Source organism: Callithrix jacchus, chromosome 9 (assembly GCF_049354715.1).
Source record: "Callithrix jacchus isolate 240 chromosome 9, calJac240_pri, whole genome shotgun sequence".
Lineage (NCBI taxonomy): Eukaryota > Metazoa > Chordata > Mammalia > Primates > Cebidae > Callithrix > Callithrix jacchus.
The window spans coordinates 78,659,625-78,683,262 of NC_133510.1; the positions used below are offsets into that span (position 1 = coordinate 78,659,625).

General features: G+C 41.4%; 1 protein-coding gene across 1 annotated transcript; it reads right to left on the reverse strand.

Annotated features, from left to right (window-relative positions):
* Window positions 1–6,271: 6,271 nt before the first annotated feature.
* PHLDA1 (pleckstrin homology like domain family A member 1) lies at window positions 6,272–12,299 on the reverse strand. The gene is made up of 2 exons (XM_003733802.6): window positions 11,020–12,299; window positions 6,272–10,614 (listed from the first exon to the last, which is right to left on the reverse strand). The coding sequence occupies exon 1, from the start codon at window positions 12,291–12,293 to the stop codon at window positions 11,046–11,048; it is 1,248 nt and encodes a 415-aa protein (XP_003733850.4). The 5' UTR covers window positions 12,294–12,299; the 3' UTR covers window positions 6,272–10,614; window positions 11,020–11,045.
* Between the last annotated feature and the right edge of the window lie 11,339 nt (window positions 12,300–23,638).

A 23,638-nucleotide genomic window follows, 5' to 3' on the forward strand; every position in this document is an offset into this window, starting at 1 on the left:
TAGAAACATTCAAATCACTTCAACATTTTTCAACTCCACAGATAATTTCAAGACCTGAGGGTGACTAGCAACAGGAAACATTCCAGGAATATCTTAAGAGTCGTAAGATAAAATCAATTCCAAATGGCTTTTTTAAAGAATATATTCTAACGACCACATTTTAAAATAAGTCCATTTCAAAATATACTTCTGGAGGAGAAGGAGGGAAAGGAGGGAAAAAAATACAAAATGTGGACACACACACACACACCACACACACACACACACACACACACACTGGTTTGCGAAATTACCTGTTTCCTGAAGTTTTGTTAATCCACGTGGATTACATTTGAAAAGGCTAAAACAAGATTAACACTTTTTTTTTTTGAGACAGGGTCTCACTCTGTTTTCTAGGCTGGAGTGCAGTGGTGCAATCAGAGCTCAGTTCGGCTTTGAACTCCCAGACTCAAGTGATCTTCCTGCCTCAGCCTCCCAGGTAGCTGGGACCAAAGGTGTGTGCCATCACTTCAAGCTACCTTTTTTTATTTTTCATAGAGATGGGGTCTCATTTTGTTGTCCAGGCTGGTCTTGAACTCCAGATCTCAAGTGATCCTCCTGCCTCTGTCTCCCAAAGTATTGATGTTACAGGCATGAGCCACTGAGCCTGGCCATGATTCCCTTTTTTAAATCTTAGAATTAAGCAGTTTACTTTCAATCTTATTTATACTTTTTGGGGAAAAGATGTAATGAATCTTGTCATCTAAATGCTGAAAAGATTATAAATGATGTCTGAATGCTTGAGTGATTATTTGCAAGAATAACACCTTGGATTGATATAAACTGTCTTTCAAGCTTTACAAAGGAGTGATACAGTATTGAAAGGGCATTAATTAAAAATCAAGGGAACTGGAATTGGGTTCTAATCATGTCTTTAACTGTCTGTGTGACCCTGGGTGGATAACTGACACCTCCTAGCTTCATTTTTTTTCCAGTGTAAAATGGGGAAGGATGGATGCTACATTATCTAAACTTCCAAAATGCCATTATCAACTCTGATTCCAAACTCAGTATTTCTGCAGGTAGGAGAGAGAGCCTAACATTTTATAGAAAACAAATTCAAACCAGGATCCAGCAGCCATTAAGATAGCCACAAAGCTCAGGTCTTCCAGTAGCTACCTGGCACTACTTACAGGCATCAGAGATTTCATTTGCACCTCTGGCAATAATTACAATTATTCTGTAGTGAGCCAGCACATTGTGGCCAGCACGTGCTTTCTCATGCCTGCAAATGCAACCCATATACAAATGCAATCCACCTCAGGACGCTCCTTTTCTGTCAGAAACTCAAAGAGTAAGTTACTGAATTGTTCTCCCACTGAGACCAGAGTCATCCCCTCCAGCAGTGGTGTTGAAATGTGGCAACAGGAAATTACAACGGGACCTGGCACCACCACAGACCACGGCTTTGTAATAGGTATTCAGGCAGGATAGGCCTAACCCCCAAAGCCGAGCGCTCAGAACTCTAAGGAAGCCACTCTGCCCAGGGCCGCTGCAAACGCTTAGAGATCAAGTTCTACACCAAAAAACTGTCCAGGCTGCCTTCATATGCCATGAAAAGTTACCAGCAACAAGAGTAAAAATAGTGATTATAATACACACACACACAAAGGCAGGTGTTTACCAACTACAGCCAACCAACTGCAGCCAAGTTTTGTTGAACATTTCTTTAACGACTAAAAACCAAAAAACAAGAGACTATGCCTAAAACTGCTACAAGTTTGGCTTCTTTATGATTAGTCACAAAGCTGGTCTGAAGTTTTGAGGTCATGAGTCAGCCCTGACGGGGTAAGTCACATTACTGGTTAGAATTTGCTACAGCAAACTTCAAAATACTTGTAAAATAAGTCAACTGTATGAACTGCCAGCTTCAGGAGAAAGTCAGTAGTTTCATAATTAATTTGAAACTCCCAAGGGTCATTTCCTGTTTCTTCCTCTCCGATACTTGCATACTCATCTATCAGTTGCTTTGGAAGCACAGGATGTCTGGTCTTAAAGGCCGGCAGCACATGTTTGCTCACTCCATTATAAATGACTTTGGCAGGCCTTAAGAGTATACAACATAACCACATTGACTATTTTTTCAAGTTTTCATTTCCGGAGTCTAACTAAACAACTAAACATCAAATGCTTCAGGTGAATGCTCTGGCAAAAAGTAAGCCATTCTCACGACTCTGTCTCAGAAGCAGCTAATTCTGACTCTGTGTCTAGGAGTGACAAAGTGGACCTCTTTATCTTCAGGTCCTAACAATCCCTTCAGGATAAAATCAGATTCTGAACAATCCTCAAACCAATTAGATTTGCCAATAGCAACAGTCTATCCCAGATCATCTATATTTCCACAGTGTTCTGGCCCCACTGGCACCATCTTTGATAACCAGACTTACTTTGTAGGCAAGTGAGGCTAGAGCTGTAGAACATTTGTGTATAACATTTCTTTGAGTATGGCCTTTCTAGGTAGCTGGTGTGGGCTTCCCATCAGTTCTTTGAGAAAAAAGCAAATAAGGACATTTTACTGAATAGATTTATGTGGCCAATGAGTTCATTATTCAGGTTTTCTTCTGTAAATAATTCTGGATAGTTGCAATGTTGTGTTGACACAACACTTTAACATAAATATAAATTTGGGTCAAATTCTATAAAAAACTAGAAATTCCTTGATACTATTTTGTTTTTATTTATAGTAAAAGCCTATTTCCTTTCTTTTTTTTTTTTAAATCTCTGTTTCTCCTTTTTTATAAGCCTTTGTCAGAATATTAAAAAAAAAAAAAATAGAGACAGGGGTCTTTCTACGCTGCCAGGCTGGTCTTGAACTCCTGGCCTCAAGTGATCCTCTTGCCTTGGCCTCTCAAAGCTCTGGGATTGCAGTCATGAGCCACCATGCTCAGCCCATTCTGTTTCTTAAAACCAGATAATTTGGATTGAGATACACATATGTATATGAATATATAATATCTAATTCCTCTTAAGATGGTATCCAGATAATAATAATGTTTGCATTTTCATGATGCTTTACTGTAAGTAAAGTGGCTAAGTGGTGCCTCTGGGACTTGAACTCATGCAGATTTTACTGCCACTTCATAGTATGTTCATAATAGCTCCTCTCAGGCAGGGCTATTATTCCCACTTAGAAATGAGCAGACTACCGCTAGTAGAGATTTAATGAGCTGCTAATGTCAGAAGACTAAGAATCAGAACTAGAATTCCAGTTAATGTTTTATTCAATATAATATATGCATGAAGATGTTTATTGCAGCTGTATTGTTAACAGCATAACAACAGAAAATCACCAGATGGCAACAGGCAAATAAGTGAAATAATATACCAACTAAATGGCATATTATGCTGTCATTAACATTATGACTCTAAACAGTAATAATAATGATGATAGCTACCACTTATTGAATGCATACTTTGCGACAGGAACAGCCACAGTCTTTTATGTGAACAAACTAATTTTGGTTTCACAACTCCACGAGGCAGGAACTATCATTGTCTGCATTACACACACTGAAAACTGAGGCTAAAATAAGCTAAATTACGTGCCCGAAGCAACTCAGCTCCTAAGAATGAGACTATCTGATTCCAAAGCAGAGTTTCTCAACCATGGTATGGCTGACATTTTGGGTTAGGAAATTCTTTGTTGTAGGTGGGGCCATCCTGTGCATAGTAGGATATTTAGCAGCATCCTTGGCCTCTCCTCACCACTTGGGATAACCAAAAATGTCTCCAAACATTGCCAACTGTCTTCTGGGGGGACAAAATTGCTCTAGATTGAGAACCACTTTACCATTACACTGTATACTCCCTTCCCAACACCACCAACCTTCCTACAGAACCTGGTGGTGGGAACATACATATATTCGCATACAGAAACAGACATGGTCACAGGCAGGATTCCCTGAGATACAGGTTCTGAGACTGAGATTTGATGGCAGGAGGTTAGGGGGAGAACAAGTGTTCACACCCCAAGTAGTGTTTTTGGGAGCCTCACCTGTGAGGAAGCACGGGAAACAGAATTGGGCAGAGTGAGAGTTGAAGTGCAATGCCCACAGGTTGTGAGAGGCCTCAGCCAATTCCACAGGCCGCTCTGCAGCTTGGATGATCCTTTACAGTTGGCCTGGCCTTCGTCCACTCCCCATAGACCCATCACTGGATATGGGCTACCCACAAAGAGGGGTGTGCTCTAGGAAACAGTGGATCCCCAGGGAAAAAACTTGCTGTGAACATGATAGCCACTGACACTTCCACATATGGTGACTGAATGCCCTCTCTGTCCTGAAGTAGCAATCTGGGAAGAGCACCACAGCTACATATATGATTATTTTTATTGAATAATTTGTTAGTAACTTAAAATACATGAGTAGGTGGACCGAGACTGGAAAGTAATAAGCAAATAAAAATGGTCATGAATATGTTAGTGCTTGCATGCATGGTGACTGATACCTGTAATCCTGGGACTTTAGGAGGCTGAGGTGGGAGGATGCTTGAGCCCAGCAGTTCTGGGCTGCAGTGAGCTATGATCACACCAGTGAACTCCAGTCTGGGCAACAAAGCAAGATCATGTCTCTAAAAAGTAATAATAATAGGCTGGGCGCGGTGGCTCACGCCTGTAATCCCAACACTTTGGGTGCCCGAGGCGGGTGGATCACCTGAGGTCAGGAGTTTGAGATCAGCCTGGCCAACATGGTGAAACCCCGTCTCTGTTAAAAACACAAAAATCAGCCAGGCATGGTGGTGCATGCCTGTAATCCCAGCTACTCGGGGGGCTGAGGTTGCAGTATTGTGCTACACTGTACTCCAGCCTGGGCGCCAGAGTGAAACTCCGCCTCAAAAGAAATAATAATAACCATAAAATTTAAAATGGTATTTGCATAATGTATTTTTCTCTTTTTTCAAAGTTGAATTCAAGGAAGTGGTCAAACATACTATTCTTACAGTTTAAAAAGAAGTGCTGAGGCCAGGCATGGTGGCTCAACCTGCAATCCCAGCACTTTGGGATGACTTGTGGTCAGGAGTTCGAGACTAGACTGGGTAACATGGTGAAACCCCGTCTCTACTACAGATACAAAAATTAGCCACTGTGATGGTACACGCCTGTAATCCCAGCTACTCAAGAGGCTGAGGTGGGAGAATCACTTGAACCCTGGAGGTAGAGGTTGTAGTGAGCCAAGATGTACTGTACTCTAGCCTGGGCAACACAGCAAGACTCTGACTCAATAAATAAATAAAGATGTGCTGAGATCTCAGAAAATACAATGCCTAGCTTCAGAATACCATATATTATATAGTATGCCTATAACAATTCTCCGTTTATCTGTCCTAATGCAAGGCTCTTTCTTTCATAGCAATGCCAGGCACTGCTCTAAGTACTTCTATGTATCCTAACATATTAAATCTCCTCAATAACCCTGAAAAAAGTACCTTCATTCACTCCACTTTACAGAAAAGGAAACTGAGCTTCCAAAGGTTTAAGTAATTCAAGATCTACACAGATAATAATTGTGGAACTGGGACTTGAACCTGTGTACTATGATTCTCAAATCCTGGCTCTTACCAATCCTGGGTTACCGCCTATTATATACATTCATTTTGCACAGTGTCCCTAAAGTCCCCTCAGCATGACAGTCATTTGTCTTCTCACATTGTTTCTTTAAAAAAAAAAAAACTTGAATAATAAAGCTGTCAATGTGAAACTATGCTAAGGGATAAAAACAGAATGTCTTCAAATCTCCTATTTTAAAGTCTTTTGAGATTTAACGGCTTTTAGATGCCAGTGAGGATTGTAAGAATAAAGTTAATGCTATTTTTCTTTAAGGAATCAAGTTCCTCTTCTGCTTTCAACACAAAATAGGAAGGGTTATGAATACCTGTTTGAAGGATGACTCAGAGTCAAAGCTCTACCCTCCCAAGAGACCTAAGAGAATTTAACTACTTCTCGGACTCAAGAGGGAATTGCTGTTGAGCTAATTCACTAGGGACTGTTTCTGGTCCTTTGAGAAACTATGGAAAATTCAACTAAACATTAGCATTCTGAAAGCTAAGTTTTTCACCAACAGACCTGAGTGAATGTTCATATTCCAAATGCCCAGTGAATTAAAAAAAAAAATGAATTCCCAACTTCAAAAACAGTCTTTTTCTTTTCAGAATGGCCAAGCGACTCAGAATCTCTGTTTCACAGGAACACACAACGAAGGTGTCAGTTGAATGAGGCCTTCAAAAGGTCCACAGGTCAGTTGTCTCAATAGATACTTTATTTGAAATGGAATGCATTTTGAAAATATGAAAAATAAATCACATCTCCCCAAAATCCTCTAAGAGATATATTTACACAAGTTCTGACCATGCTAATAAATTCATGAATGTGATGGTGTATAAAGCATCTGGTACATGGTGATACTTGCTTTCCAGAAACTGGCATTTGTATACTATGAAACGTTAAGCAGAAGACTGACCTCGGAATGTAACAGACAACAGTTTTATGTTTCTTCTCAACATACAGTGACCTGGACGGATTACCTATTGTTAAAACCTGCTTCCCCACTGCTCAGCCTGCCATCAGCCGACCAGCTGCAGAGCAGTGGAGAGTTAAGTCTCACCAGCTTTTATGCAGATGCTTCTAACCCAGAGTCCTCCTGTTTCCTTCATTGGACAATATTGCCCTTTCTAAGAAAACCCTGTTAGATCCTATACTCCATTTAGCAAATGCCCTGCCAACGAAGTCACAAATCACTTTTTTTCACCCAATCTTAGGTAAATCTGGATTGGCTGCTCAACCGTGCAAATCAAAAAGCCATCTTTGAAAACTGTGTCAAGAATTCAGGAAATAGGCCTTAAGAACCTAGCCAGCATAATTCCATAACTAATACATCTTAGGTTGTTTTAGGCAAATAGGTGTATCTCTTGAATCACTGATGGATTCAATACCAAGATCTATAATTTTCTTATTTAAAATGTATTCTGCTTAGGATATTTTATTGGCAAAGCAAAAACCAATGAGTTTGACACACAAAAGGAAAACAGATGCTCACAGATCTATCTTTATAGGATTCTGTGCTATGGGATCGCTCCAGGTTCCAGTCTTAGTCCACTCTTCTAAGCCTGCTACTGCATATAATATTGTTAACATTGGAGCCATGCTAAAACCACATGACTTGTTTCCTAGGGACAGAAAACAAGGGATGTGGTTGAACTCATACACTTGTAGCAAACTTTAGTGTCAGATTTAAAATGAGGGCTTTCTCTTAAGAGTAAGGGCTTCTTTACGAGACATACAAAGTGTTTGGTAGATGAGAGCAAAAACGGAGTTAAAGCAGGACTTTCAACTTAATCCAGACTTCCTAATAGTGTTTACATGAGAGCGAGACTCCTTAAGTAATGTGCGTTTTTTATTTTTACCACCATTGGAGACAAAAACATAAACTTTTGAAGTGAAATTATAAAGCTGCCTTGATTTCTACATGAGTACAGGATCCCAGCTTGTTCAATGAGGAAAATGTTCATTTTAAAAGGGCCCCTGATAGATATTTACTCTCTGACGTCAGCACTGCCCATAGAGCATCTATAGATCTAAATGGATTTCCACTAAGAAAGTCTGTTTAAGAAGCTCATCATGTTTAGCCTGTCCCAGAATTAACTGTTCTCAGGGAATGACATGAGAGCAAAGAGAAGAAGCACTCAGTGAGGCAAGAGACAGCACCTCCCAGATGCTGAGGAGTGACACATTTTGTCCTTCCTTTGTCCCAACAAATAGTTATTGAGCTCACTGTGTATGAGGCTTGGTGCCAACACAAGTTCAAGGACAAAAGTTCAGTTTCCAGATGAAGCATGACTCTTAATTTTCCAACGTTTTACATTTTACTTTTATTTAAGGAGTGGATCTGCCCTTTCGGTCTCCTCTTCCTTGGGTTGAAAAAGACATTTTTTACCTTTTTTCATGAAGCTTATTTGTCAGGCTTCAAAATACCTTAGGTGGTTTGTACCATTTCTTACAGGTAGAATAGAGCCACTGAAACATTACATGATATGTATTTATATTTTGTTTTGTTTAGTCTTATTGAGTGTGTTTGCTTTTTTGCTCTGGAAAAATTATTAATAATGATTTCAAAGGTGTCAATATAATAAAAGTCATTCTACTCTCTAATTTCTTAGATTTCACAGTTAAATGCTAAGAGGGGTTCAGACTAGAAAGTCATAAAGGTCAAGTCAACATAAATATCACAACAGACTAAGGAACAAGGGCTATAGAAAGACAAGATACCGTGATTCTGGTGGCCCTATCAAGAACCATAGCCACAATGGGGGAAAAAAAATCTAGCCACCAAGAGGTAGCCTGGGCATATTTTTTGAAACAATGAAATTACCTAGCCCTATATGTAAGCTAACATACAAATGCCCTTTTTAAAACCTATATCAATCTTAATTTATAAGGTATTTGGTATGGATTTTTTTTCATACAAGAATTTAAAAGATAAATTCTCCGTTGGGAAAAAACCGTGGTTCATTTGGAGTTATGATGATTTGCATGTATTAAAAGGAGTACCATGAGGCATTCCTCAAAAAGTACACCTGTAGTCCTAAGGAAGCTGAACCAAACTTGATTTGTGAAATTTTTAGATCTGGCTCTCATTTCATATACATATATACATACATGTACATATACACATATTCATATATGTATTCCTATATACATACTTATATATGTATTCATATATGCATACATATATATGTGTATATATGCACATACATGCTCTCAAATGTATACATATATACATACATATTCATATATGTGTATACATATATACATATGAAATGAGTTTTTGAATGTTGGCAGCTTTTTTTTTTCATAACTACAACCTGCACAACTACTGGAAGTGGGGGTCCACTTAAGTTTTGTTTGCCATTTGCTTTAATTTTCCCTGCAACTTTTTGGATAAGAATTACGATCTCAAAATGTCATCATTTATTGCACTAAAAAGTAATTTGACCTTGGAATTCCTTTCTAGATGAAAGGAGAATAAAGACATGTGTAGAATACAATTCTGCTTTTTATTTCTTGACTACATAACCTAGCAGTGGTCTAATACTGACCATTTCCATTTAAATGCCGGAAAAGTACTGACCAAGACTTTCTGTGAAAAAGATAATGGAAAACAAAAACCAGTTAGTAAAGTCATGCAGATAGGAAGTGCTTTTCAGCCCCAAGAGGACTTGATATCATCTATGGCTCCATTTAAACTTATGTAGCATCTGCCCTGGTGGATTTTGACCATCCTTTTGATTTAACACAGAAGAAGGTTTGTTCTACCTTTAAAAGCACATCCTCTTTTTTTCCCCCGGACTCCTCAACAAGTGGCTTCTAAGACAAGACTGGGGTTGTTTTCTTACTGAAAATCCTGTGTTTATCCAGTCTTTTCCTTTTCAATCTCTGAGTTTAACTAACCTAACAACAAAACAGAATCCTCACATTTCTCACCAAGCAATGAAAAGCAAAACAGTTGGTTTCTCTGATCTACATCATCTTCCGTATGAAAACAAAAACTTATGACTCCTAGACCTTTGAAATATCTACAAATTGTAATTTAAACAATGAGATTTTTCAGTGTGTTTCTAAAACAAAGTAAAGGGATCAAAAAATGTGGTTCAAGTCAAGTGTGCAAAGCTCTCAGAGAAAGGTCCCCCAGCCTGGACGGGAGCACAAATATTCTCCTACACAAGTTAAATCTACTCTTTTCCTCCACAACACTTTTGAAATAAAACAGCAAACGTACCTATACTCATAAATCAGTCAAAAGGCCTCGTTTCCTTATTAAGCCCTTTACACACAGATGATATAAGCTAGGTTTTCCTACAGTAGATGTGATCCTACCACATATTCAAGATATAATCATCCTACCATCAGTTAGGTTATGTTTTAAGTATTTTGAAATCAGGTATCCTTACTACTGATTTCCTTTTAGAAACTATCTCGAACGTTAGATTTTCATAATTACACATTTTGAACTTTTAGCTTTTTAAAACTTCTATACAAACTCTATGTGTACGGAAAAAAAAACCTCAAAAAAAGTAGTATCAGAGTTTAATTTCAACCATCTGGCATAACAATGAAAAGTGTCAGACCTTCTGAAAATACTATAGGAATAATGAATAGATCCTTAATGTTTTTCCCTCCACCGCCCTTTTTTATTTTCCGAGATTAGAACTTACTACGGAATAGGTTTTCGAAAATAATGTTTCCTTTTTGACAAATGGCCTACATTCAGAAATGTCTTAGAACAAGCATTTTTAAAAAACTAATAAATAACCATAAATCAAAATACATTAAAATAAAATTACAGTACATCATCCCTCCTACAAAATTCACCGTGCTAGAAGATCCTTTCAAAGGTTCATAAATAAAGTCTTCTTGACTTGAAGTTGTTTCCTGCATCGTAGAAAACTAAGAAGAATCGCAAGTTTTCAGTAGGGTAATGTCCAAACTACTTGATCTGGTGCGGGGCGGGGAGACCGTTTTGTTTTTGATCCAAGTGAAGACAATAGGAATGTGTTCGTCCCACTTCCTCAAGTCCTCAAAACCTGGAAAGAAATGACATCGAGTCAAGTAGGTGGCCAAGAATTCTCCGAGACCAGTTCTGTTCGGGCCAGTCCGGCTGAGAAAGCGGGCTCAGAAAGACACCGGGGTCTCTCCCTCAAGTGCCTAGACACACAGCCAAGCAAGGCTGGGGGCGCACCCCTGGACCAGGAAGGTCATGATGGGCGCGGGCACGGTCCGCGAGGCCTCCTTCCTGGCCCGGGTCTCCTCAGCCTCCCCTCTCTGCCCAGGCCCTTCTGGCTCCAGTTGGGTTCTGTTCTTTCCACCTCCCCAGAAACTTGGAAAGAGTTCTCATTTCTCCACACAGGATCCGAACCTGTGAACAGGCTGCCTACTCTTCCCAACATTCTGAGACCCACACCGCGGGAGTGCGAGTGCCGGGACCCTACCTTGTCTGGCCCGGGAGCTGCCCTCTTCAGGCGGAGTTGGAGGTGCTGCGGAGAAGCCGGTGTCCGTGCGGCAGCGAGTGCGGCTGCGGGTGCGGTATCTGGCGCGGATGCGGATGCGGGTGCGGGTGCGGGTGAGTGTGTGGATACGGATGCGGATGAGCGTGCGGATGTGGATGTGGATGCGGATACGCGTGGGGCTGCTGGGGCTGAGGCTTGGGTTGGGGCTGAGGCTGGGGCTGTGACTGGGGCTGGGGCTGGGGCTGGGGCTGAGGCTGGGGTTGGGGTTGGGGCTGGGGCTGGGGCTGAGGCTGGAGCTGCGGCTGCTGCTCCAGTGGGGGCTGCTGCTGGACCAGGTGCTGCTGCTTTTGCCGCGTGGACTTCACCGCCAGGATAGCCTGACGATTCTTGTACTGCACCATCTGCAGCGTAATCTCCGCGTTCCAGCCCTGGTCTTGCGGGCACCGAAAGTCGATCTCCTTGCCCTCTGCCATCACCACAGTGAAGTACATGTACTTGCCCTTGCGCTCCACACAGTCCACGGTCTTCATGTTGGAGAAGTGCAATTCCTTGAGCTTGACCGGCGGCTCGAGGGCGGTGACAGCGGGGCCGCTGGGTTGGGACGGCTCCGCCGGCCCCTGCCCGGACTGTTGCTGCTGTTGCTGCTGCTGCTGTTGCTGTTGCTGCTGTTGCTGCTGTTGCTGCTGCTGCTGCTGCAGCTGCTTGGGCGGAATGAGCAGCAGCCCCTCCTCGGTGAGAATGCAGCACTTCTTCTTCCAGAGCTGCAACAACCCGTCGCTGCGTTTCTCCAGCACGCCCTCCTTCAGCGCCTTGCAGCCGCTGCTCTCCAGCATCCTCCCAGCATAAGCGGGGCCGCCGTTAGGCTCGGCCTCTCCGCTTCCAGCCGCTCGGGCCGGGGGCAGCAGCAGCAGCCGTGCGCCGTCCTCGCCCCAGCGGCTCCCACGGCCGCCTGCCCGGAGCGCGCAGAGGAAGCTAACTCGCAGGAGGCAGAGAGACGGCGGCGGCTCTGGGTCCCGGCAGAGGGACAGCCGCGTCCTGATGCGCCACAAGGTCCCGAAGCTGCGAGCCGCCGGGCCTCTGCCGTCTTCTTGCGAGCGCTCACTGAAGGGCACTGGCTTGGCCCCCTCGCGGCGCTTTTGAATGGGCCATCTTCCCCACCCCCGAGTGACACCCAGCGGAAAAGGCGGCTCCTGGCGCCCGCACCGCGGGGGAAAGCCCAGCTCCGAGAGGCGCTCGGCAGCCGGCGCACGCCTCATTAACTTGGGGCCTTTCCAAAGCCGGCTGCGTCCACGCCCCCCGCGTCCCTCGCTCCGCCTCTCGCCGCCCACTTGCTTTCGCGCTCTTTCCCCTGGAAGGCGACCGGGACCCGAGCCCCGGAAACTCCTCTCCTCCACCCGGGGAGATCGCCCAAGGAGCCCTGGCTGCCTGGAGACTAATGCCGACGCCCACAGGGCGCTGCGAGGCCATCCCCAGCGTCCCGCTTCTCCCAGGCCGGCGAAGCTCTGTGCTAACAGCCTCGGACAGTGAGGACCCGGCTGCGCGGGCGGGGGCTGCCTTCTGGCAGTGCTGCGTCTCGGTCCTTGCGAATTAGCCCTGGGGATTTGCGCTGGGCACCGAGAGCCCGCAGAGCCAGCGTCGTGGCCTGGGCGAGCTGGGAGGCCGGGGCCGAGGTTCGCGAGTCCTGCGGGTGTGCCTCCTCCGGACGCTGGGTAAACAACTGAGCGCACAGAGGACATCGTGCTTCCCACGCATGTTCGCTCACGGTCAATAAGTAGCTCTTCTTGCAGAGGGCGATTGTGAAAGCAATAGTGCGACTGTCGGGTTTGCCACGGGTGGAGAAAGGCGGACCCACGTCAGGTCGCATCTTGCCTGCTTTTTCTCGACCCCGACCGCAGGCACCAGCCCGTCTTCGGCTTTCTTCTTGACCCGTCGGGACGGTGTGCTACATCTATTAAAACAGTAACTCAGCTTTCTAACTACAAACCGGGGAACGTCTGAGCTGAGATCCCACACTGCAAGGCCCAGTTCCAAATGCCTGATTGGCCTCCGCGGGTCTCTCTTTCCAAGCGCCTAGCCAGATCTTGGTTTTGGAATCTCATTTATCTGTGACCCCGGGAAGGCAATGTCCCCAGCACTCTCCTACTCCTACATTTTAATGCGTATAGAAGCCGCTTTCTGGGAAGTAAAGCCTAACTGAGATCTAGCCTCCCGCTAGGGAAATTCATCCCTTTGGTAAACAGCCCCAAGTATGTGCGGACCCTCACGAGGACACAAAGAATAATTAAACCAGGGCTGGACAAGTCAGAGTGGGCCAAGGTAAGAGGAAGGGCTGCTACTGTGCCCAAACTGGAACAGACAGATTAGCTCATCTGCTAGCTGTGCGGCAAGAGCAAAGAATTCAAGAGGCGAAGAGAACATAAGAGCAGCTTAGAGAGCTAAGCAAGAATCGAATCCTTTGTGTGTCATGGTAAGAAATTCGAACTTAATCCCAAGGTAATGAGAACAAAGGATAACTTTCATACACGAGGGCGTCCTGAATCTTCGTCTAAGAGACAATGTCTGATCAAACGGGACAATCCAGTCAGCAAGCCGGAGTCCCACTAAATTATGCTTGGCCAGATCTCTGGCCTTCACATTGTTAATTGATTAGTAATCTTTTCAGGAGAAAGACAGTTGTTAAAATTATGTAGACTTCTAGTAAAACTATGTCTCAAAGATTTACAATTCTGTATACCAATAACAAAAAACTACACCTAACATGTTTTCTGTCCCCTCCCCCCTTGCAGGCAAGTGAGCATTCCAGAGAATTTCTACATGACCAGCTGTTCATTCTTTTAAGAGGATGACATTCTTCAGCTCATCTGGAAAGGATACTTCCTTTGTCTGTTATTCAGAGTCTCCAAGGGCAGGTGTAGTTGGGAAAGACATTTCATATGGAAAAACACAAACTTGATAGGGTAAAAAAAAATGAGATGTAATCTGGAGGCCCAAGTCATTTTCTTAGGAGAAACTCAAGTGTATTTGGTGTTACTTAACCTTCTGCAGTTTATCAGTATGAAACAAATGCATTCTGTTCTCATTTGAAAACGTCTGAACAGCCAGTGCAATTTTCAAAATCACCCATTTAATTATAACTAGAGACTTTAAAGGCCAGCATTTCCAGTTAGGTATTTCCCAATGATTTAGTAATTTTGTGAGCAGCTCAGAGTTAAGTCTACAAGGTCTGACTAGAGTGCATTACTGAAAAATATCAGTAATATAAGAATCCCATAGATTGGTGACAACTTTGCTCTTACTTATTTCAACAGTCACCACCAACAGTTGTGACTTAACAAATTAAGAACATAGTTGAGTTGCTGTATGCTAATATTTGCCAATTTTTTAAGACAATGAGTAAACTTACAGGAAAAAAAACTACGTTGGGCCAGACGTGGTGGCTCACACCTGTAATACCAACACTCTGGGAGGCTGAGACAGGATGATTCCTTGAGCCCTGTGCTACATGGCAAGATCTCCCTCTACAAAAGTAAAAAAAGTTTGGCCGGGTGTGGTGCATATGCCTGTAGTCCCAGCTACTTGTGAGGTTGAGGTGGAGGACTGTTTGAGCCCAGAAGTTCAAGGTTGCAGGAGCTAGGTTTGCACCACTGTACAAAAACAAAAACAAAAAACAAAACTTCAGCTGTATATACAATAAAAACCTACAAATCACTTAAAAGTTATTGAAGTTTAGAAAACTAGCCAACAAAGCCATTGCTTTGGTAAGCAAATTTAAAATGGCTAATTCAAGGTGCATTTTACAGTTGGCAGTTTAAAGATTATCAGCAGCACTGGACAGTTCATTTTCTTCTCTCGGATAAAGATCATCACTTGGCTTCAAGGACATCACTTGGTTTCCCTTTACATCTCTGGTGTCTCCTCTATGAGTTTCTCTCCTCTCCAACCTTTTAATGTTGGAATGCCCCAAGTCTTAGTCTTTGGCTCTCTTCTTTATCTATACTTGCTCTCTTATTGATACCTAGTCTCGTCACTTTTAATAACATCTATATGTCAGAGTCCCAAATTCATATCCCCAACTTATATCCAACTGCTTATTGCCAAAGGATAAACCACTAAAGTTAAAAAATAATAAACATACGAGGCAAAGGAACACTAGTAAAGCCATTCACTGAATAGTTCACTAGAGGTTTAAGTCTGAAGGGATTTTAGGTTATAGAAAATTAAAAAAAAAAAAACCTGAAAAAGAACACTCTGGATAGGCCAGAGAAGTCCATAATTTATACATGACAGGTTGTAACAAATTCCTGAATGGAACTGCTCCAGTTTATAGGTTAGAATTAACTGTTGTGAAAAATAACCTTCATTTTTTATATATTCCAGGCCAGTCAGTGCTACTGTAAGTTGAAAATTCTCCATTTCCATCTCTCTACTGTATTGCTTGTGTAGTCTGAGAAATCAAACATGTAAATGAGCTCCCAAACTATTTTCCTCACTCTAATCTGTTCTACCTGCAGCCCCCTTTCTCAGTTGACAGCAATACTCTTTACAGACGCTCAAACTAAAAACCCTAGGTCAGTACTGCCGTTAGACCAGGCCAGGAAAGGCCCTTATGCAAGGCCCTGAGCTTTAGGATTGTGTGCTTTACAGTCAAGATGACATGTTACCTAGAGGGCATACTTGTTCTGCCCTCTCAGGATCCCAAATACCCTGCCCAGAATAGCCCCAGCTGTTCCAGGAAATGCATTACATCATCATTGCATGCACTGATGTGTTAGGGGGGTGGACAGTTTGACTATACTGGCTATGACATCCAAGTAAATGTGCAGGAGGCTCCTTGCCATACAGTTCAGAGCCAGGGATGGGAAGGTGGGACATAGGCTGAGGGTCAGCTCTTCCCCCAAGTTATGTTTCAGCATAAATATAAACCTGGCTTAAACATATGTCCCCACTGTACTCTTGCCCTAGGAATTTAAGTGTGTAGAAGGATGCCTGCCTTGTAGTGATTTTTTTTCTCCCAATATTCAATTTACACAGTCAGGAAATCCCATTAGTTATGCCTTCAACTACATCTGGATTCCGTCCAGTTCCTTCATTACCACCCTGATCCAAATCACCGTCATATCCCCCTTGGATTACTACAATGGGCTCCGAACTTATCTCCGATTCTACCCTCGTTACTGTTTTCAGCATAGCACTCAGGGTCATCTCCATCACTTTCTTCAAGCCTTGGTTCAGCAGGCCTATCTGATCACTCTAAATAGCATCCCCCAAATTCCCCTTAATTTGTCCCATAGCATATATTATCTTCTAACATCTACTCAATAATTTACTGTACCTATTGCTTATTTATTTCTGTTTCCCTTCCTCCTAGAATAGTATACAAACTATTTAAGAGGCCAAGAACCATTGTTTCTGTGTCTCAATCACCTAGAAAAAGTCTCGGTACAAAGTAGATGCTCAACATATGTAGAAATCTTGAATGGAATCAGAAGTCCATATCCATCAAAAAAAAGAGTATCAATTTTTTTTTAAATGCTTGACAGATTTTTCATGATACATCCTACTTTTTAAAATTTGCAAAGGACTTGAAATTTGCCATACCAATATATATTTGGTATAATTTTTAAATGGATAACCCCATGCTAAGCCTCTCTGAACCTTAAATGCTTTTATAGTCAGACATCATCTAAAATAAATTCCACAAAACTTTTCTCAAGCAACATGCAATTTAATATTGTGAAGTATTTATATAAACTGGCATCTTACTGTTTTCTATTTAGAAGCATAAGAATTACAACAATGGAACTGAGTTGGTAAGTTTCTTACTTGGCAGTTACATAGTCAAACACTTGATTAAAAGTCTCCGTTAATCAATACTGGCTTAAAGATATGTAACAGAACTTGGTAAGTTATTAAGTGTTTAATACATAATGATTACAAAATCCTGATCTATAAACTAATTTGCAACATACAGTAGAAACTCATGACAACAGTCATCATTATTAAAGATGTGGATAAACCAAAGGTCAAACATCTTTCAAGAAATAGTTAAAAGCCAGTAAATTATGAGCATGTCACTTTACCCTCATCAGTGTATAAAGATAACCAAATAGTCCCACAGAGTGCAGTTTAGACTTCCTAGTCATTTAGAAGTACTATTCAGAAGAAATATTTCATAGATACTAGTTTCCAAAGGCCTTGAGTTGAAAATGTTAAATATTAACAGAGAACTATCCAGAAGTATTAGGTAAGTGTCCAGCTGCCTTCCTTTTCACCTTACTAGTTGATAAACTGATGCCTCCTAGTGATCAATCTGTGTAACAGCTTAGAGGACGTGCTTTAATAAGAGTGCTTAGTGCTTGTTTTTTAAACTGCAGTACAACCTACTTGTGAATCAAGCACTGTCCATCAGTTGTCTCCATCCTGTCTGTTCTGCCAGCAGTCTAGTTCAGTTCTCATTTCTCTCATATAAGCTCTTGGGTGGTCCAACCACCTGATCCATACTATCATATACACAGCCTTCAGCTGTTCTCCTATAACGTGACAGAAAACTTCTATTCACCTTCCAATGTACAAATCATTCCAATTTCTTACCCTTGCCCTCCACAGAATGGGTCCTACTTGCCTTATTTTGACCCTCCTTCCACACAACCTTGAGTGAGTGCCAGTCATACATCTACTTGTCCTCGCTGCCTCCAATTTACTTTCCCAAATCCTCTGTAACCTTTCATTCTTCAAAGCCCAATTTAAATCCCACCTCTTAGATTTCCTAATTCCTTCCCAATCACGTCAAACTCTGATGAATAGTTATCAGATTTTAGTATATGTCTACTTCACTAAATATCTAAGATCCTGGACGCGTGTTTTCACCATTTTACCTAATGGAGAGCTGATTGACAGCACTTAAACCGAGGGGAGATGACTCACGTTTTGTCTAGAAATTGATATTATCCAAAATGGGACAAGCAGGCTATCTTACTGAGTATCATTAACAAGTAACCAGGGATTCTGATGATTTGTACACTTGTTACCATAATATTAGCTTTGAAATGACAAATTAAAATACAGAACTGGATGAAATGTAGCAGTTCAACTCTCCTTTTTGCCCTAAACTCAAAACATGGATTATAAAGGAGCAGAGGAAGGTAATCCAATCAAGGTGACTTAGAGAACTAGTATTATGTTGTCACAAAACTGCAATCACTCAAAAGTGTTGATACTCTGGCTCTGGGGCTTTGGGGTGACAGGATACCCCAGTAACTAACAGCGGAAACACTGCTCTGTCTGAACAGCAATCAATCCTGTCCGCCATTAAGAGCCCAAGAACACCTACCACCTTTCGTAAGTCTGCTTCAATTCTGAAACCAGGTAAATGCATCTGTTGTGTGCAACTCAAATACCTGATTGACAGTCACTTGGGCAGCTACCTCCATTTAAGGGACTAGATTCCACAGATATTTCCCTCTTACGCTGTCATTTTTTCCACTGCCACAGAACACACAGCCTGAGAGGACATAGGCTGTTCAATTTGATTACTATTGATCTCTAAGAAAAAAAAAATCCAGTAATGGACAAATACCTTCCTTAGGCGATAGAGGACATGTAGCAGTGAGTGTAGACAATTTCCCCAAAAAATATGAGAATAAAGAAAAAAGGTGGTAGTGGTGTTACTTTAGAAGAGGAACTCAGGCTTCAGAGAGGGTAGACGTTTCATTACAGACAAGGTAACTAAAGGTGGATCTAAGAATAAAGGGGATAAAAGAATTCTGTGGGGTAGCCAGACTCAGAAAGGTGGAGGAACACTTTTACAGAAGATAAAACCCAGGAAATGTTTATGGCAAGCTTGTACGCTGCCACTAAACCTACCAGAAAAAGCAGATCCCATTAGAACCCCCCTGCCCCCACCACCACCACAGTTTATAACTATCTGATTTAAGTAAATCACTGTTGAGTAACATTGAGCATCCCTTAAACAGGTCAGAAACCAGAAAACACACAATAGTTTTTGTTTCTAGTGATATTTCATTTACACCTTTAAGTCACTGTCTCAACCTCATTTATGCATGCATGCTTCTGAGAAAGGTTATCATGCAAAATGAAATAAAAAGCCTTGGGCAAAGTAGGACTCCAATCATAATTAATCCTTTTTTGAGATGTATTGAAAGAAAATTACTATTCTCAGCCCTGTTCACTTATTTCTGAAATGTAGGTTCTTTCCATTATGTTCCAGGATATCCTTGATCAAATATCAACATTATGTGACCAATGTGGCTGTCATCCTAACCTCCGTTAGCATTTCATGCCCAGCTCTACCTTATTTACTACCTGATTTTGACACTGTAGGCATAAACCATAGGTGTTTTTTTTTTTACAAGAGATGATGGATGTCAGTAGCCTTTAGCCTCCTTCAGCTCATCCTATACCTTGAACCTGGATATGATGTATGGTGCCCAGCATCCACTTGATAATAAAGCAACTTGCCAAGGACAAAAAGTAGAATGAAAGTTTGCCTGAGAACCATGAAGCTCCCTTAATGGTCCCAGAGTCTATGTCAAAGCCTAAGAGAAAAACCTATGTAGGCCACATTGTATTAGGGCTGTGTTACACATTATAATAAATACAAACTCTTCAGGGCAGAGGAGAAAGAAGGCAAAGAATATCTGAATGTTGTTTAAAATGAAGTCTAGTTTAACTCTACTCTAAAATATTTCATATTCTGAAAGCTCTAGCCTAAAGAAGATGCTTATTCAACCACTAGTTGTATGATAGAAAAATCTACAAGGCAGTGCCAAGTGTAGGCCCATCCAACTGCTGGCTCCAACACAAATCAACTGTGTTCTTGTTAGATACTTGTAACTTTATGCATAAAAAGGGGATTAACATACCTAATCATGTATGATTAAATAAGGCATTATTTTTATTATTCATTTAATTAAATGAACATTTAGTTCTCCCAAAATTGCTAATGCTGTAAACGGAAATCTCACTAGTTTAAAAATACACATGGAACAGCAATGAAGTTTTTCTTTAAATCCCTCAGTCTAGTTTTATTATGCCCAACTTTTGAAAACACATGTGTATTTCATGATCACTTTATACATACCACTTGAGATTCCTTTACTAGCTTAACTTAAATACTATGTGTTTATCTGGAAATCTAAACTGTCCAGATATAATTCAAGTAAAAGATTCCAATATGATGGGAAAAGTATGTGTTTTTCTCCCTAAAAGAGGCATTTAATGTTTTGGGTCGTTTTGGAAAATGATGACAACAAACAGCCCAGTCAGCAAAATAAATTTTGCTTGTTTTAAGCCATTAAGTTTAGAGCTTGTTTTGTTTTGCAGTACTAGGAAATTACAACTACTGATATGCCTTCCCTTGACTTTAAAAACAGTTGACCCTTGAATATCAAATTTGAACTAACGGTCCACTTACACGTTTGTCTCTACCACCCCTGCAGCAGCAAGATCCTTCTCCTTCTCAGCTACTCATGAAGGCAGCGAAGATTGAGACCTTTATGATAATCCAGTTCCACCTGATAGTAAATACACACACACACACACACACACACAGACACTTTCATTCTGTTGCCAAGGCTTGAGTGCAGTGACACCATCACAGCTCATTGCAACCTCTTCCTCCTGAATTCAAGCAATTCTCATGCCTCAGCCTCCCGAGTAGCTCGAATTATAGGCATGTACCACTACGATGTGGGTACAGCTAAGTTTTGTATTTTTAGTAGAGACAGAGTTTTGCCACGTTGGCCAGGCTGGTCTTGGACTCCTAACCTCAAGTGATATCCCGGCCTCAGCTTCCCAAAGTGCTGGGATTACAGGCATGAGCCACCACACCTGGCCATGATAGTAAATATATTTTTGATTCTTTGATTTTAACATTTTCTCTAGCTTACTTCTACAGTATATAATACACATAACATACAAAGTTTGTGTTAAATGACTTATTGGTAAGGACTCACTAATAGCTATCAGTCAAGTTTGTGAGGAATCAGCTTTACAGATTTGACTGTGAGGGAAGCTGGAGCTCCCAGCCCCTGCATTATTTAAGGGCCAACTGTATGCATAATCCAGCTTTGTTTCACTGCTTTTCTCAATCTGCAGGAATATGACAACTACAAAAGACCTTAGGAGACTAAACTACTGAGACTCAATCATTATATTTGCTACATAGTCCCATACAGAATTATGGTTGGTATATTGAATGAGTCTAGATAAATCCTATACATACAAAACTATGCTGTACACTTACCATATTCCAAGCCCCGTGCCGGAAACTGGGAAACCCATTAGTGAGCAAGTATTTCTAACACACTACCAGTTCAGAACTATAGAACCAAAGAGTAGGTACTGATGAAAAGGAGATCCTCTACTGAACTAATAAAACACATGCACAAAAGTCCAGTTGCAGAAGTAAAGAAAAAGCAGCCAAGCAGAGCTGAAACAGTACAAATGCAGGTAAAATAGGCAGGGCTATCAAGCTGCTGTGAAGTGGCTAAGTGCACTCACCAAGCCAAATGAATAGCAAAGACAACAGTTCCAGCCCTTAGTTTTGAAATCTGTAGCTAGGTGTGGCAACTCCCATTTGTAATCACAGCACCTCAGGAGGTTGAGGTGAGTGGACCACTTGAGCCCAGGAGTTAGACACTAGCCTGGACAGCATAGTGAGAATCCATCTCAAAAATAGTACAAATAACTGACTGGCCTAATCCAAGTATAAAATCACATCTGATCTTAAGACAGACACCCATGTCACATCCACACCGAGAAAATGCCAGTGTCCTGGGCTCAAGGTAAATGTTGGAGATAGAAAGCGTAGCCTGAAAAATGACAATTTGGGTGTCCTGAAGCATGAGAAATCCAAATATAGTGAGACTTCATTTCATTTATAGATCATTTCTGGATTCTGCCAAAGGCCAATGAAAATAAATCAGCACATAAAAACACAAACAAGAAAGGAATAAAACGAGATTTTCTAACCCAGCTGACTTTAGGTTAAGGTCAAATTTTCTGTTTACAACAAACAAAAAATTTCAAAACGAGGCATGCTTAAATGTATTATCCAGTGTTAAGTCTCAGTGTTTATGTATACTGAGTAAGGTATCTCTTACCTAGGAGTAATTTTGCCTTTGAACTGAGAAAACCCCAACTAGTTCAGAAATTAAGTTCTAAAACCAATTTAAAAAGTAATCTCTGTAATCCCAGCACTTTGGCAGGTCAAGGCGGGTGAATCACAATGTCAGGAATTTGAGATCAACCCAACCACCATGGTGAAATCCCTCTCTACTAAAAATACAAAAATTAGCTGGGCATGGTGGCACGTGCCTGTAATCCCAGTTTGGGATTACAGGGATCTCAGCTTCTCAGGAGGCTGAGGCAGGAGAATCACTTGAACCTGGGAGGCAGATGCTGCAGTGAGCGAAGACTGAGCCACTGCACTCCAGCATGGGCAACAGAGACTCCGTCTCAAAAAAGAGTAATCCCAACCACAAACTTTACGTTTTCTTATGTTTAGGAAGCATATCTACTAAGTACTCAAGAGGTTCTAAGTACTTTTGTTTCCTTATTAATGTACACCACAATCTTTCACAATAGATGAAAACATTGATGCTGAACCAACAGGTGGTACACAGACTCTAAAGCCTGTGCTTAATGACATTACTACCCAGGCACTACTTGTATTCTCATACATAGTCATTAAAATTTGACGGTAGACATTTGTTTAGGGGCTGAAAACTTTTAGTCTAAAATTAGATCTCCATTTTTATTCATGGATTGTTATTCCCATAGAGCAACCTCATCTACTTTCCTAGTTGGATCAACTGATTCCACTTATCTGAAGATAGTTACAAGTGTAGACTGGAGTAGTACTAGGAAAAATAACATTGTTTGATTCAACTTCAAAGTATCCACTGTGCATTTAGTTTTCATTATGATACATGTACAGATTTTCTTTCACCTGAAAGATCCTAGAAATACCCTGTAATGAACACATTCAGAACCTGGACTTCAGTTTGTAAGTAATATTCCCTATTCTAAGAAGCCAGCAATCCTTGGAGGAATGGCCCATTCCAGGGCTGAAAGAGAAAACGTCTATAAGCCTAGGAAACTTTATGAGCCAAAAAGTAGTTGATCAGAGGAAAGAATATACTGGAATTCTTTCAACTATTTTAATTTTGGAGTTGAAGAAAAGCTGTAATATTGATAAGTTACCCAAAAACATCAATCTGAAGTTTGACTAAGGAGATTCACTGCAGATAAAACTTTATTCAGCATTTTTTTTAAATAAATAAAGCTTCTGTTCTTGGCTAAGTAAATTATCGTAACAGGTCTCAGACCAGCATCTTATTCACTGCTGCTGCCTTACTCCATCATTTAATTTACTTTTCAGTTTTCAGTAAAGGCCTATGATATATATAACATATCAGAGGCCTTTACTAGCCTCTAAATAGCCCCTGGGGCCCACTTACCTCAAATGTTCTTACCTTCAAATGGCTGACTCACTCTCTCAATCATGTCTTACTTTAAAAATTATCTTCCAGCCAGGCACAATGGCTCATGTCTGTAATCCCAGCACTTTGGGAGGCCA

Bases quoted from the DNA above. Each gene is read 5' to 3' on its own strand.
- PHLDA1 (XM_003733802.6), bottom strand. From the start codon at position 12,293: ATGAGGCGTGCGCCGGCTGCCGAGCGCCTCTCGGAGCTGGGCTTTCCC.